The following is a 16,996-nucleotide window of genomic DNA, read 5'->3' as shown; positions in this document are numbered from 1 at the left end:
CAATGTACCTTGATCAATATCACCCTTTCCATCATTGTCCTCCAACTTTCTCAACCCCACCTATACCCTCCATTTATGTGGTCCCAGTTTCCCATGTGTATATTGAATTTAATAACTGTATTTGTCCACCTTTCATCTTTCCATTTTTCTTCCACTTCTCCCTGTGACCACTCAACATGTTGACAAAACACATTCCGGCTTCCTGGTAGTCATGTTGTTAAGCTAAAAGAATGAATTTTTATGGCTCATGAAAATAACCATTTTTTGATCACTTAGCACATGCTATAGAGTACCAGGCTCTGGAAACAAGGACAAATGGACATTCCTGTCCTCAGGCAACTTTCAGCATAATGATGTTCCATTTAGTGACAATCTCTTGTCTTCAACCCTGATAATATTCCTCCATAAAATGGCATATGCTTAGATCTTCTTTTTTAGGACTGTTGGCCTGAGACCAATCACTTCTTTATGTCCTTGCTTAGTGATTGTAGTAAATTTTGATGTTCTTTTAGGGTTAAGAAAGTATATGTCGACAATCTTGTAAAGATGACAGATATATCTTTTAGAGCATAATATATCTCTGAATGATGAGATATTAATTTGTTCATTGGTCACTACAGTGTAGGGCAGTCATAAATGAATATAGAACAGGTTGAGCTCGGCACATTTAAAGAGACCTTGAGGTAAAAGAAGAACCTTTAAATCTACCAAGAATGGTCCTTAGAATAATTTAAGAGGCAGGATGGGTGTATCATATCCTTGAAAACTCTTTGACTGGCAACTTTATATACTAGATTATATTTAACTTTCCCTTACTCAGCTATTTGTCAGAGTCCAAGAATTGTTTTATTTCTGAATTAAGAAGTCTGAAGTCCCATCGTGTCTGCTTTCACGTACTTTTGCCTTTGTACGACATTGGAGGAGACCATGTCATTTCAAAAATGTGGTTTTGTTAGCTGCCTGCAGTCACTGGTGCCACGAGTTGGCCTTCTTCTGACTTTCTGTTTATGCTTTTGTGTTTTCCAGGTGGTAAAATTATTTGTTACACAGAAGGAAAAGAACTTACAAATTTACTTTATTAGGTCCTAAAAAGACAAACCAAGGTACAAATGTAAACAGGCATGGTGCTTTCTACCACTTTCACATAGGAAAAATGAGGCTATAAAGGAATTTTATTGACAACTGACCAAGGTTTTCATAAAATACAATGTGTTATCATTAGTTCAATAGTACTATTAGTTGTTCCATGTAAGTAAATTTATGTGGTCTACTTAAAGATCTTCAAAGTTTTTTAAAATATTTTCATTTAAAAATTTTACTATGAATATAATTTATTCTATTTTTACCAAAGTCCTTATGTTAGTCTTGAATATCATCATATCAGTGTTGTTTACATACTACTACTATAGTATAATCTATACTTTACTTAGGGCAAAAGATTGTCATAATCAGACCACTATAGCAATATTGTATCATCATTTCTTAAATATCCTGTAACATGAAATTAAAAGGATAATGATAATGATTTTAAGAACAGGGCAATAATTCACACATAACAGATGTCTATTGATAGTTCATCTTTACTTTCATTGCTCTTATCTTTTTCATAAGGCTAAAGTTTTACTCATTTTTACTTTTTTTGTTTCTTTACTACGTAGGGCTGTGAGCTCATTTCAACTCCTGATCAAGACCACACTGACTTCACCAAATGCCTTAAAGTGCTCCAAAGTAAGATAGAAGAAAAAGACCTTCAGGTAAGAAGTGCACCGGTACAGTGGCTAATGGCTCTATTGCTAAATTGTCAACGATCCTGTTTAAAGTTTTTACTTACCTGCCATGGTTGTTCACTTGTATGATGTGGTTTTTGTATTTCTGTCAGGTTTGTTGTTGTTCTATATACCAAACCTATACTTAGCTGGAAAGATATTAATGTGTGCACAATAAACAAAGGTCACAGATACAAATACAAGTAACAAGGTAGGTGAACTAGACTGTATGTAAAGTAGTTCATACTGGCCCAACCTGGCAGTTGTCCAGGTCTACTGAAATAGTGCAATGCTGAGCTAAATGCATTTTTGTAATATGTGTGTTTAAATATTATATGTGCAAAACAAATAAGGCCTTGGTTTTGCCCATGGGCTATAACTGCAGATTCTTCTGGAAATCAATAAAATATCAACTTTTATTCATTTATTTTGGCCCATGTAGTCTACTGCCTTGCATTTGTGTACTCTTTAGGGTGTTCAGTAATGATTTCCATCCATCATCTAAATACTTAATGAAATTAGTTAGCACACAAGAGTACATTTTAACTGTTATGTTTTGATCCCTGTGATGGTACATAGAATTTTTTAGGTCTTTGTTTGAAGAAGATCTATAAAATTAAAACTGACACAATGATGATAATTAACTGCCCCCTCCCCCCCAGCAAAAGCAGTAAGTTAATCTGAAAGGTACAATCAATTGTGTAATTTTAACTACAAAATTCTAGGACAATACCCTGTGAATTGAAATACTTTTAATAGTTACCCAAACAGAATTCAGTCATTCATTTCAACAGCTCTGCCTTCAAGCAGAGCTCAGTCAACTCTCCGTTCTGTTTCCTGGATGTATCTCAGCGCTGCGTGATAGTCTCTGTCCTATTCTGCTTTCCCTGTCTGGCTCCTGCCGCTTCAGCAGGCAATTACCACACATTTAAGGTGTGGGGACTGAAGATAGCATATCATTTCCCCCTGAACTCAGACTGTCCTCCATTATGCCTTGCCTGCACTTGGCAAAGGAGGATGAGTGTATCCTAATAGTTTTCACTCCAGTGAGGGGTGGCATCAACCCACTGAGCTCATAGATTAGCTAATACAGAGTTGGCAGGATGGTATAGGCCTGGGAGAGATAGCTCTAACAAAAATTTACTCCCTAGCAATAAAGTTTACCAGAGATTTACTCCAGCATGTGTTTTCTAGGTTGAGATAGTAAATCCTTTCCTCTGTTGAAGAAAAACCTTATTAACTCTCATAATTGGCAAGCAGCTCAATGTGCAAACTCAACAGAAGTAATTGAGGGAACATTTCTCATCTCTGTTGTAGCTTTGCTGAAGCAGACCAAATGTATCATACGATTTTCCTGCAATATATTTCTGTAATTTAATATTTATTTAATAAGAACTGAAAATAGCCAATTGAGAGTTATCCACTTTATCTCCATAGAGCTGATTTTGAGTTTTCTTAGAAAAAGAATTGTAAATCTTCACAACTGTGTTTCAGTTTTCCTATCTTTTCCATTAGAAGTGAGGAATACTTTTGAGTGAACCTCATTTGCCGTGTCTGATTGAAAGTGGCCATAATAAATTGTTCAGTCATTGAACCTCTGAACAAATAATCATAAAGCTCAGTAAGACCCTTGTCTACATAGAGCCCCAGGTTATCTGAGGAAGGTATGATCTAGAAGAAAAGAAAAGGAAAGAAAGCCTGACAGGGACATGAGAGGTAGTCCTGAATACAGGGGCAGTGGGAAGAAACTGAAAAGGCCTTGTACTCCAGCTGTGCTTAGTCACAGGCGGAGCCTGAGCAGAGGGGAGAGGATTGGGCTCCAGGGTTGTCAGGGAAGAGGGTGGACCGGGTAGCATTGTGTGCCTGAGGTGGTCACTACTGGGCGATGGCAGCTCACTACCCCCTGTAGCTTCTCAGGAAGCTCTTGTTTGGAAGCAATGTGGAGCACTGGCCATGAGGTAAGGAGGCATCTCTGGAATGCTCTGAGCCCAGTGAATCCTGTAACCTGTCTTGTACCAATTGCTTTCCTTCCTCTGAAAACCTCCTGCATGTCCTCTTCTGCCCTGCCTTGAGGTGTTCCACACGTTTCTCCACTCTGCCGGAAGCTGCCCAGATGACGCATGTCAGGGTTGGCTTGACTTCCTTAACGATGGCTTAGGTAAGACGCCGCTGCTCGGCATGCACCTGCCACCCTTTGTATTTCCTCTAGAGCACTCTGTACACTTTTAATCATTCCGTTAGTTATTTCTAATTGTGGCTTGAAGCCTTTTATCCCGGCTCTAGTGGACAGCCTGTGAAGCTGGGGTCAGATATGCTCATTGGAGACTTAATGGAAGTCGTTTTCAAAAAGAGGTGCTCTGTGAATGTTTGTCACATCTTACATTCCATGGGAACACACAGGAGAGCAGAACTTGATACAGTCAGGAGAGAGGCTCAGCAGGGAAGCTGCGGCGTAATAAACGTTTAAGCATAAGATGGCAAAAGGGAGAAGGGAATTTCAGAAACTGCTGCCCAGTGCAGAGAGAACCAGAAGCACTTGGTAAAGGCTGCAAAACTTCACCTCCATCCTTTCGGCATCCCAAGTGGCCCTGGAATTAAGCTGACAAGAGGCAGAGCAATAGGAGAAAGGATACACATTTTCTTTTCTTTTCTTTTCTTTTTTTTTTTGTCAGTTGTGGGGCTTGAACTCTGGGCTTGAGGGCTGTCCCTCAGCTCTTCAGCTCAAGGCGAGTGCTCTACCACTTGGGCTTGAGGGCTGTCCCTCAGCTCTTCAGCTCAAGGCGAGTGCTCTACCACTTGAGCCACAACGCCACTTCCAGTTTTCTAGTGGTTTATTGGAGATAAGAGTCTCTCGGACTTTCCTGCCCAGGCCGCCTTTGAACCACGATCCTCAGATCTCAGCCTCCTGAGTAGCTAGGATTACAGGTGTGAGCCACTGGCCCATACACATTTTCTTAATACAAATTTCACAGGGTACAGGAGCCATGCAAATAAATAAGTCCCAAAATAAAACTTAAAGCTAGTTATTGACATGCCAGATGGAACAAAGAATATTAAATTGTGAAAAAGCAACTAAATTATATGGGCAGGCTTAAAAGACAAGACCAAATTTTGTGTGTGTGTATGTGTGTGTGTGTGTATGTGTGTGGCACGCGCGCCAGCACCAGTCCTAGGGCTTGAACTCAAGGCCTCATGCTCTCGTGTGACTTTTTCTCACTCCAAGTTTGAGTGGGCTACCTGCTTGCCGATCCTCAGATCTCTGCCCTATTCAGGTCTAGGTGTCTCTACAGCTCCGTACAGAATTCTTCGAGTTTTGATCTCTCAACCTGAGGATAAGGCTGTTGCCTCTTCCACATGCGAATTTGGTCTCCTGTTTCAAGAAAAGTTTTGTTATCTGCTAGTTTTAAATTCTTTTAAATTAAATATTCAATATGCTAGATTGGCATAATTTGACCTACCAACTCCAGTAAGCTGATACCAGAGAAACTGAAGCAGTTTACTATGGAGACTACGGTGATTCGTGGTTTTTTTTTTAAAGAAGTAGAGTTAGATAAACTGAAGGCTACATTGCTCAGTTCATTCTCATTAAGGCAGAAAAAGTGGTTAAGGTACCCTACTTTCCCATGTGGTTCCATTTTCTGTAGTTTAGTTATTCATGGTCACCATGCTCTGAAAATATGAAATGAGAATATTGCAGAAATAGTCCATTTCTAAGTTTTAAATTTTACACTTTTCTGAGGACCATGAGTACATGTCCTTTCCACTTTCTCCCGGGGTGGAGTCTTACCTTGGTTTCATGTTTCCATGTTGTGTATGTTACCTTCAGGGTTGAGTTCCTGGTTTGCTTATCAGCTGGGGGACACCACGTGGTGTGGCTCCTATCCAGGTAACTTGGTACGGAAGCCTAATGCTGCGCAGTGTCTACTCCATCAATTCACTCATCTTCTTATCTCAGAGGTATTGGTTCTCTTCCAGCATCCGAAGAAGAAAAGTGTTAGTCAGGCTGACAGGAGATACTTTGAGAGATTCCATCACATAACTTTTGTTGTATTAATCCCTTACTGTGATATTAATCTCTTAATGTGCCTAATTTTTAAATTAAAATTGTTCATAGTTCTATATGAATAAGAGAGACATGAGCAGTTCTGCAGTTTGGGGCATCCCCTGGGGATCTTGAAAGCTATCCCTGCGGGTGACTGTGAGTGATGACTGTATATTAAATCTGAGGAAATGTAGTTTCTCTCACCTTCCATCTGATTTTACATTAACCTAGAAGGATAGCATTATATTTGATTTTGAGAAATAGCATGAAAAAATAAGATTAGAAAGGAAAATAATACAGTATTCCTATTATAGATCCTCCTACCTCATATGAAATCATGAAGATATTAAAATTTTTCTTTCCTAAAAAATACATAAACAGTATTAAATTATCTTTTATGCTTCTCTTTCTCTAACAAGACCTATCAAATTACCATGCATTTCTGGTTTTTTCCTTATTATGAATGTCTGATCAAATTATACTCATAAAAATCTTACTATGGGATAAAATTTTAATTATAATAAAAATCAATAAAATACTCAGTCCACAGTATGCTAGGAGATATATTATGCAATGTGTTAGAACTTTTTAGAATTTGGACTCAGTTTTCTTCTTTGCCTAGAGGAGTTTAATATCTAGAACATGAAATTAAAGTTTGCCAAATTACCTATTTTAAACCTTACTGTCCTCAACTTGTATTCTGCTTGATTCATACTTGTTGATGATACTCATGTGAATTATAAGCCACAAGGCTCACTGGAGAACATGAAAAGCTGTTTCTCCAAGCACCTAAAAATCTAACACCCGTTGTCTTTAGAATAACAGAAGTGATTCTTGGTCCAGTTCCCTAACAGTCTCTGAGGAGTGAATTTTATAGAATCAGTTACTTTCATTGATGGTTTTTTAAACAGAGACTTTATCTTAGACAAAATTGGGCAGAAAATTTTTCCTTAATTTTTGGAGATTGATGTAAACCTGTACCAACTTCTTTTGCTTAAAACTCCTTATGGGCCTATGTTGTCTCCAGTACTGCAAATGAGAGAGAGAGAGAGAGAGAGAGAGAGAGAGTATATGTGTGTGTGTGTGTGTTTAGCAAATCTCTTTTTTTTTCAGAAAAAAAGTTTACTTGAGAAATCTATTCTGGGTTTCAAATGTGCTGTTACTGTAGATCTAGTGTGATCGTTTAAGGCAAACCACCAATGCCTTTTATGGGACTCTCACCAGTAACATGCCCTCAAAAGGTTTACATTGTGAGTCTCTGTTGCCATGTTAAGGTGAATGTGTTGCATAAAGCTACATTGTGGCTAGAGATTTGATGGTGTTTACACAGTAAAGACCATCCTGATGCTTTCCACCTTCCCTTCTTCTCAAGTTACAAATTTCAAAATGTGATAGGACTTAGTCAACTATAGAACCGGTCCACCACCCAGGTGCCCATGGCTACACCTGTAGTCCTCGCTACTCAGGGGACTGAGATCTGGAGAAATGCAGTTCAAGACTAGCCTTGTCAGAAGTTCGGTAGACTCCATCTCCAAAACAACTAGCACAAAGCAGGGCTGGAGGCATGTTTCAAATGGTAGTGTGACCGCTTCGCAATTACATGACCTTAAGTTCAAATCCAGTACTGTCGGAAACAAACAAACTAAACCTTTTCCATGATGTGTTCTTACCAGAATGGGCTTGAGAAGTACTAACTGCTTACTTCTGTGTTCTCTTCTTGGCCTTTCCAAGAAGAGAATTTCCATCCCCAATTGCTCCCCAGTGCTTCCCTTGTTGATATGGTGTTTTATTTCATCTACCTTCTGTTCTCTGCTTTGTTTTCTTCTACTTTTGCCACTGTTTCTGTATCATTAAATCCCTAATTTATACCTCTAATCCTAAACTCCAAAGCCATATTTCTACCCACTAAGTGGAAGGCCAGAGGAACTTTATTTCAGTGTCTAAAACAAAATTCATCATCTTGTTCACAGAATCTCATTTCTTTCTCTGTATTTCCTATCTAACTCAGTGGCACTACCATCCATCCACCTGGCAGAAACCTAGCGGTGGTCTTATGTTTTACTCGGCCATCCCCTCAGCAATCAGTCACAGGTCCTTGAATTCCAGACTTACCTCTCTTGAGCCTGCATTGCTCTTTGTGGTCTGTGCAGTTCCACTGCTACTGTGTTAATCCAGATATTTGTCATTTCCTACCTAGGTTATTTCATAAGTTTCTGTTTGCTCCTATAAGCCCAACCTCTATATTTTAATACATATACATATTCATGTGTATGTGTATATGAATGCCATATATGCAATTTGTGTGTGCATATGTGTATATATTACATATATACTAATAGCTTACATATGCTATATCTCAAATTTTTTATTGTTCCCCATTGTTATGTATTTAGTACATAGTCATTCAATGAATAAATGGATTTACAGTAAAATCATTGCAAACTCTGGAATGCATTACAGCTAACTTCAGCTAGCACATAACACTCTGTTTGACTCTTCTTGATATCATTTAATTCTCCTGCAACCTGTCACTAAATTCTCTAGCTTCCTTATTTCTGCTAATTGTGATAATGAATACACATGTTACAACAAGTAAAAGTCCTACTTTAAACTTCCCTGAAGTGTTCGCCTCTGGAACATTATAATTAGAGATTAGGTGTTCAAGGGCTTGGGGTAGGGCTGCACGGTGGTAAAAAGATATTGAAGGTTGTTTTTAAGTTTAATTCTTTTGACCTGTAAGGTAAGAATACTAGTCTAACAACAGATTGTCAGCACTTACCCTATGCAAAGAACAGTTTAAGAATTTTGGCAATAGTGGTGGTGGATAGAACATGTAGTGTGTGTTCCTTAGCTCTTGTGAACTTTTCCAGTGATAGATTCTGCTGAATGAGGATGGATTAGAATATGTTTTTAAAAATAACATAAACTATTTTGTTACCGTTTATTGACCAGGTTCTTGGACTCTCATTGTAGAATTGCATCTTCGGGACACATCTTAACTGTATAAGAGTTCTCTTAATATCAGACGTTGAATAAAGCAAGGACCTCCTTACATGTCTGTTTGAGAGGGTGCTTAGGCTCTTCCCTGCAATCCAGTGAATGTGAAGGTTCTGTATTGATTAACACATCCAACAGAAATGTGAGTTGCACAACATAGCCATCTTCCACATTTTGGTTCTCGGGGAGAGAAAAAGTGAAACATTTTTCACCTTCTTTAATCCCAGTAGACACCTCTCGTACCTACATATTACACAGTGCTAAACAATTACTCTTCTTTAGCCATCTAAACATAACATCCCTCTAAGACATACTAGAAGGCTACTAGAGATCGTCTTCAGTTTGACAAACTTCTTTGGAGTAGCCAGTCTTCTGAAGTCTATATGGTGTGTTTCTGTGACTGAGTCAGGTAGCTTCTAGCCAAATAGATGGAAAAATATACGGGTAACTATTGAACAATTCACATTATCATAAATGCTGTAGCTTGCCTTCAGAATAGATCCTACTTTGGTTTTGATTACTCATCACTGTTTATATGTAACCATTCTCTGTTCCACACTTAAAGTTTTCATTAAAATGGAACATTTTATACTCACACACAACACACACACACAGAGTGAAACTGAACTCACACTGATGTGATCAGCCCTTCTATCACCACCCTTTCAAGCAGTATGACTCCCACATTTTTTCCATCAGTTTCTGCCTCTGTCTTTCAATCCTTCAGGATCTGTTTTCCCTGTAGCAGTAGTCACAATCTGACCTTTTAGACATTTGGGAAATTTGTTTTCCTTTCTCTTTACTTAGAACTCAAGTTTCACAGACAGGGAATTGTGCATGCTTGTTCTTAGTTATGTCCTCAGTACCTAGAGCAAAACCAGGCACATGTGGACATTCTTTAAAAATGTATTAAATGAATAATTTGTGTAAATTTGGAAATATTAACTTGTTTTTAGCAAACTCTTATTATCAAATATTAGTAAGCCTTCTTATCTAACTTAGTGTAACAAGATTCATTCCATTACACAAGATTCTGTCCCACTGCAACTGAAAATATTTATTTTGGCAGCCCATGAACATATCAACTGCTAGATGTGTTCATATATTATGTGATTATTTGTTATAGATCACCTTACATAATATGCTTATCTGCTAGTTTTATCCACAAGTTTTATTATCCATGACTTTGGTAGGATGTAGGTTGTTATGTGATTAAAATTTGTAGACCTCATAGAGTACCTTTGTGTTTAATAGAAACTCAAAGGAATTACTTATTTAGGTTTCTTTATCATCAATCGTGTCACTTAAGACAAAACTAGAAACTACAGATGATGATGTCTGTAAAAGACTGCATGGTCATGCATGGTGGCTTGCATCTATAATCAATCTCCACTACTCAGCAGGATGAGATCTAGAGAACTACAATTCCAAGCTCACCCAGACAAGAAGATCACAAGCCCCCATTTCAACCAATGAGGTTGGTGGGGTCGTACATGCCTGTCATCCCTGCGAACAAGAAAAGTAAGCAGGGTCAAAGTATCAGCTCCAGAGCCTATGCTGCAACCCTGACCAGTCAGTGTAGGAACCTTCTCAATAAAGTTGCTTCTTTATTAAAAGAAAGAAGGAAAGAAAGGAAGGAAGGAAGGAAGGAAGGAAGGAAGGAAGGTAGGAAGGAAGAAAGAAAGAAAGAAAGAAAGAAAGAAAGAAAGAAAGAAAGAAAGAAAGAAAGAAAGAAAGGAAGGAAGGAAGGAAGGAAGGAAGGAAGGAAGGAAGGAAGGAAGAAAGAAAGGAAGAAAGAAAGGAAGAAAGAAAGGAAGAAAGAAAAGTAAGCAGGCGGATCATGATTCACATCAATCTGTGCCAACTAAAGCACAATGGGCTATGGATATGGGTAAGCTTGTCTGGCTCCTCATTTAACCCTAGTAACTACTTTGAAATGGACTAAAAATAGCCAAAAAAAAAAGCCAGGTGTGAAAAAATAGCTTGAAAGAAATGTGTACCTAAAAGGAAAAAATTTAGAGAATCCTGCATATTTCATACTTACCATCAGCCACCAGTCCAGAAATAAAGATCTAAACACACTTCAAAATCCAACTGATAGCATGTTGGCTGAAAACTAGACAGAAATGAGCTCCTAGTCAGGATCCTCCAAGACATTCTAAAGACCAGCAGCATGCTGCTTCAACATCTGTTGCCACAATCTCCTTGGTATTTTAGGAAATCATGTAGAATCCATTCTTCAGTTCCAAAACTGAGCTTTGTTTCACTGTAAGGGTTTGGATGAACTTCAGCACACAAGGAAGGAAAAGGAGCAGGGACTCATCTCTCTTTGGTAGCATGCTATAATCCCACAATCTGAGGTTCTTAATGTGTCTTAACTTGACAAGCTTAAGAATTACTTTTAGGTGCTTTAAGAAATCTTAGCCATAAAAAGATGTGTATTCGTAAAGTGAAATAGAAAAGAAGAGGACAATAATATATTTATGTTATACTGGCCCACCTTAGCATGCTGCTTGTTTTGTTTTATTATTTGTTTTGTTTTGCCTTTGAGACAAGATCTCATATAGTACCTGCTCTTCAGCTCCTTAATTGGTATATTAGAAATTCTTGAACCAGCTCTTTTATTTCCCATGGTCTAAGTTACTTTGTAAAAGTTGAGAACTAAACAAGTATGAGTTATATAGAGGCTATTTCATGAGCCCGTGCCACTGTGAACTTGATGATAATCAATCTTGTCAACTTCCTTGAAAAAATAATGACAGCAGTACTGTACAATTTCCACATCAGCTCTGTAACTGAAGCATTGTAAGAATTCTATGACAAGTTTCACTACCTTTTATTTTTTTCTGTACTGTCTTACTGAAAAGAATATCGCATGCTTAAACAGATACTTTTTTATCAACCTCTAGAATAGATAATCTCTCTCTCTGTGTCTCACACACACACACACACACACACACACACACACACACATACATTAAGCTGTCCATAAATATGTCTACATATACCACTTCTTGCCTTTTGGTATATAACTAGCATTGTTCTCTTTTTTAACATTCAAACCAAGTACTTTTATGCACACATTTTGAGCCTAGTGTTGTGCAGTCTGTTTTCCAGACAAGGCAGCAAGGGAAGAAAAAGATTTCTGGGCCTTGAGTATAAGCAGATTGTTTCCGACATCATTTTAGAGAAGCCTTCCAAAGGGGAATTCGCATTGGTGTTTCTCCTTTTTCCTAGAGATCAGAAATCTTTTTTATAGTGCTGTGCAACAAGAGAAAATAGATAAACCCAGTGCTTTGAAGTGACTTGGGAGATGTTGCTATGGATATAAAAAAGCTTCCTACCTTAGAGGCCATGGCAAGCTAATCCATTCCCACCAGAGGAGAAGCTCGCTTTTACAGGCCCCGGGACAAGGGTTAAGTTTTTCTGCTTACCAGGAATCTCAGCTTGATGACTCACTTGCCAGACAGAATTTCCCTTCAGTGCACAGGTACAGATTTGATTAGTGTGGAGCGGTTCTGTAGAAGTCACACTGGCCTTATGTGAGAACGAGAATTTTAGTATGAATTGCAGCATTGAGAATATGCGGGAATTGCAAGTGGATTAAGAAACTGTATCTTACATACTTTTGTAAGAATAATGTATATGGAATAAGACATCCTGCATGTACTTACTAGACTGTACAATTTATCTCTTAGTCTGTTTCCCTTAACAAGGTATTCTAAATGTGACAGTACCTGCATCATAATCATGACAGCTCACAATGATGAAACTGTCTATATTTTTAAGAAATACAGCTTATGAATATTAAGAAATTATGGATATTGATAAATATTGCTTATGGAATTAAGTCAAACTGAAAAGGTGAAAATGGTTTTGTTCATCATGGATATATATGTATATATATTTATATGCATGTATTGCAATGATGATATTAGTTGTTAACTCAGGAGGAGATCTATACCTTTATCCAGCTATCTAAATAAATTTTCATAAGTATTAGATAATGAGCCTCAGCCCTTCAATGATCCTTCCTACTCAGAGAAGATGGAACACTTTCCACCTTTGTGTGTTTGGAGCTGGAAGGAGAAAATGTTTTCTGTTTTCACGATCTTTTGCCTTTCAGTAGCAGTTCTGCTTAGCATTCCATGGCCAACCTGTTCTTCCGTAACAGAAAGTAGCATGCTAGAATCTAGATGCATGCAGTAGAAACAAGGTAGTACTACCAGCTTTTCCCCTGAACCTCTGCCTTCCCTCTTAAACACACGCATGCATCTACCTATGTATATGTGCATATACATGCATTTGTTTATACACACACATGCACACATATACTGTGTGTGTGTATATATATGTGTGTGTGTGTATATGCATATATATATATATATATATATATATATATATATATTCCTAATATGAACCAGCTGGGTCAAGATAGTTTGAAACACCCAGGAAATAGGGTGTTTTAACTTGTGTAATTAGCTTACATTAACCATATTTTAATTAAGTACCCTTATCCATATCTACTAGAGAACTTCAGGTACCTATAAAGTTGACACCAAAGATTCTGATTTTTAAAACATTCAAAGGAATACATTATTTCAGAGAAAAAGTTAATTATTGAACCTTAATTATTGCCTTCTATAGATTTCCTGAGATACTCTTAGGTATCTAATACACTTAGCAAAATAGAAAATAGCATTGTGAATAATTTTTAGTAAACCTAAATATGATGACATAATTAACAATTTTGTATAGGTGTATTAGTTGTTGCAAACTTACTGCATTGTGATAATCATGCGATGTTTAATAACACTGTGGTTGTGGTTTTAACATTTGCCTTTGGCATTATAATATAGTCCAACTCATATTTACAAATCTAAGTGTTAATGACCAAGTGCCAAATTTGCAGTCAAAATGCTCTGTTCTCCCTGGAGATGGGAAGAAGATGATTAACATAAACGACTTAGTTGTCTCAGATTGCAGAGTCTAATGATTGCACTTCAGCAAGTCTGACAGATACCTATTATTAACTGGACAGTAAAAAGTGAAGAGTTACAGGCTAGCATTGAAAAAACAATGCACCAAAATATTACAGATAGCCAAATCTAATTCATCCAGACTTGGAAAGCAAGCATTCATGTATCATTTTAGACAAGAAGATGCAACGAAGGTTTTTTTTTTTCTGGTGAGGCAAAGCAAAAAATGTTGGCAGGTGAAAATGAATCATTATGATATGAGAAGATACAGGTTATTAAAAATGGATGTAAACACAGAAATACAGATCATCTATGACCAGAGCATCTCTTCATGAGAGTTCTTGTGTTTCTAAAATGGTCTGGAATATATCTGCCTGGAGGACGTAAAGAAAGATGTCCAGGTTCCATTTTCTGGGACCTGGAGAAAGGGAAATAGTGATTGTTTATGTCCTTTCAAATAATCTACTTCAGTACAGCGGCCATATGTGTTAGCAAAGTTTAGCCAGAGTGAAAAATACCTGGGACCTTTTAAGTAAGATTTTAACATGGTGCTTTTTAATTATTTCTTTCATTTTGTACCAGTAATTTAGATCCAGTGTGCAACATTTATACAATACCAGTTGTAATATCCTTTTAAAGTATGCTTCTAAGTAGCTCATTGTTTCTGAATAGGATGTGACTTACATTTTCATTTCTTGCCTTCCACTAAGCATTTACCATGTCAAAGCTCTGCCAGGTATTAAGAATATTCCAAACCACAAATAATGTAGTACTGTAGTTCTCATTAATTCTGTAACTCAAAGGGATACCTTAGAATTATGTTTTACTGGAAATATCCACATCTCTTCCCAGTGTGAAATCTGGAGAATATAATTACCTCCAGCAGGTTTTATAATAGACATGATCTTTATTTTTACAGATAATGATTTTATGTAGTATTACTTACTCATAAATACTTCTTACTTTTTTCCTCAAAGAGTTTAATTTTCAGCAGAGACAAAATGAATAAAATCATTAAAAATACATGAGGATGTGTTTTATTCATTCTGTTCAACTCTTCTTGCCACCCATTTCCTGATATAGAGGAAGGTAACTATGTGAGAATTTGCTCCTACTCTCCCTTGTTTTATTTACATCAGATAGAAAAGACAATGCATTTCTACATTGTAATTATATCCCACTTGTTTTTGTTTATACTGAAAACTGTCCTGTACCTATTGATGTCATTGTTATGACTTGAAGAACAGTAGTTGGTGAATCTAGGAAGTGCTAGGACTTAAGACATCTTTCTAGTGAATGACAACATTATTACTACAACCAGCCTTGACATGTTTAACTACAAGACTCAAAACCTTGTCCAGAATAAATGACAAAAACATTTAAGAATTTTGGGAGTGAACTCAGTCAGTATTCTATTCACTACCATGATCCATGTATATGAAACTAAAATGCTGTCGAAGGTTAACACAGAACACATCCACATCTTAGTAGCTTATGCAGAAAAAATGTCTGGGATCAAGAAATGGATATTGTAGTCAGTTTTGTTACCTTGTTGAGGGGTTTCTTACAGACACTCTTTCATCACTAGGTAAGGAATTTGAATCTCTAAGTGATGATAATCCACTAAAGATTTTAGAACAGAAAAATCACAAAATAATTTATAAAATAAGGTAATAGTTTTCAAACTGAATTGAAGGATGAAAAGTCTAACCACAGTAATCAAAGAACCAATTATAGTGTTCTTTGAAGAATAACACATCAGTGATTTTCTCCATCAAAAATTTGAGAAAGGAATAAGAACTTTAGAAATTAGCTTTAAAGTGTATCCTTGGTTTGTTTTTATGTTTTGGTTTTGGTTTATTTGGAGGAGTTTGTTGTTGTTTCTTTTGGTTTTTGTTTTTTTGCCAGTTGAGCCCATAAGCAAACAAACATTTTATGCCTGTATGAGCCACTACACTAACTGATGTTGAAAAATGCAAATGGAATGTTCTAACTCCTAAAAATTTACAGTGTTTTGGGTGAATGCTCTGGGGTTCCTACTACATGAGACAGTGTGTCAACAGTGCTACAGTGGAGTCTGATAGGATGGGTATCAGCGAATCTTCTCCACTCTGCCCTCTCTGTACTTTCTGACATCTAAGGATACAAACATTAAATGCACAAACCTGGAAGAACAGAATCTGCTGATCCCTGGACCTTGAACTGTGACAAATAAATGCTGCTTATGCTTTTTGAGCCATAGATGGTCATTTGTCACAGAAGCCTGAGCTAAGATCACATGGTGATCGCTTTTCTTAATGATGCTGTGCTTACAATCTAACTATATGCAAGACTATTCAAAAAGAAGCCCATGTTTAGGTAGTAGAAGTCTCCTAAGAAAATACGTTATCAGTAAGGAGAGGAGGGGAAAAGGATGGTCCAAACATTGAGGTGTGAAATCACATGATGCTTCCCAGATCTAAAATATTCCTAGGATGTGAATGGGGGCTGAGTGTGGAGGACATAATTCATGAGATGGTATTGGTAGAAGGAGACTGGACTTTTATAGATCTCGGGAAAGGCAAGGCCTAATTTTAAGCAGAACATTAGCAAGAAAATTCGCTCTCACTATCAATCAGAAAACTGCTTGGTTGTAATAGAGACAACCCTGTAGGTAAGAAGGCCGGGCAGCCAGCTAGGAGGGTGGTCCATGGGAAAATGCTGATGCAAATTAAGGCTGTAGCAGAAAGGATGAAGTAAGAATGATTTAAGGAAAATCTGGACTTTTTCTTGGGCTCAAATGGAAGCTTCCTCATCTTGCCATTATGGGAGACATCATTTGTTCCTCACACACACAGGCTTACACTGAACTTACGGTAAAATGAGTCCTTGTTGAAATTGTAGTGGGTCCCTGAGGGCTGTCAGTGTGGTTGGTGTAGTGTCCTCTTACCATGAGCTTTTCCACTTTTTTTTGGGGGGGGGTCAGTCATGGGGCTTGAACTCTGAGGGCGCTTGTCCCTCAGCTCTTCAGCTCAAGGCTAGCACTCTACCACTTGAGCCACAGCACCACTTCCAGTTTTCTGGTGGTTTAAGTGGAGATAAGAGTCCCACGGACTTTCCTGCCTGAGCTGGCTTTGAACCGCTATCCTCAGATCTTAGCCTCCTGAGTAGCTAGGATTATAGGCGTGAGCCACCGGCGCCCAGCTGAACTCTTCCACTTTTCTGGTTCTCAT

General features: G+C 37.6%; 1 protein-coding gene across 7 annotated transcripts in view; it reads left to right on the top strand.

The window, feature by feature from the left end:
- Nucleotides 1-16,996, top strand: part of Tpk1 (thiamin pyrophosphokinase 1) — a 237,047-nt gene that overhangs the window by 128,823 nt on the left and 91,228 nt on the right. For all 7 annotated transcript variants that reach the window (XM_069996963.1, XM_069996966.1, XM_069996960.1 and 4 more), the window contains one exon: nucleotides 1,659-1,754. In XM_069996963.1, coding sequence (XP_069853064.1) covers nucleotides 1,659-1,754 — 96 coding nt within the window. The remainder of the gene's footprint in view (nucleotides 1-1,658; nucleotides 1,755-16,996) is intronic.

The sequence above is a fragment of the Dipodomys merriami genome, unplaced genomic scaffold, assembly GCF_024711535.1.
Source record: "Dipodomys merriami isolate MVZ:Mamm:240054 unplaced genomic scaffold, mDipMer1.0.p SCAF_5, whole genome shotgun sequence".
Classification (NCBI taxonomy): domain Eukaryota; kingdom Metazoa; phylum Chordata; class Mammalia; order Rodentia; family Heteromyidae; genus Dipodomys; species Dipodomys merriami.
The sequence above is the reverse complement of the archived record's forward strand: the minus strand, read 5'-3'. Positions and strand labels throughout refer to the sequence as shown.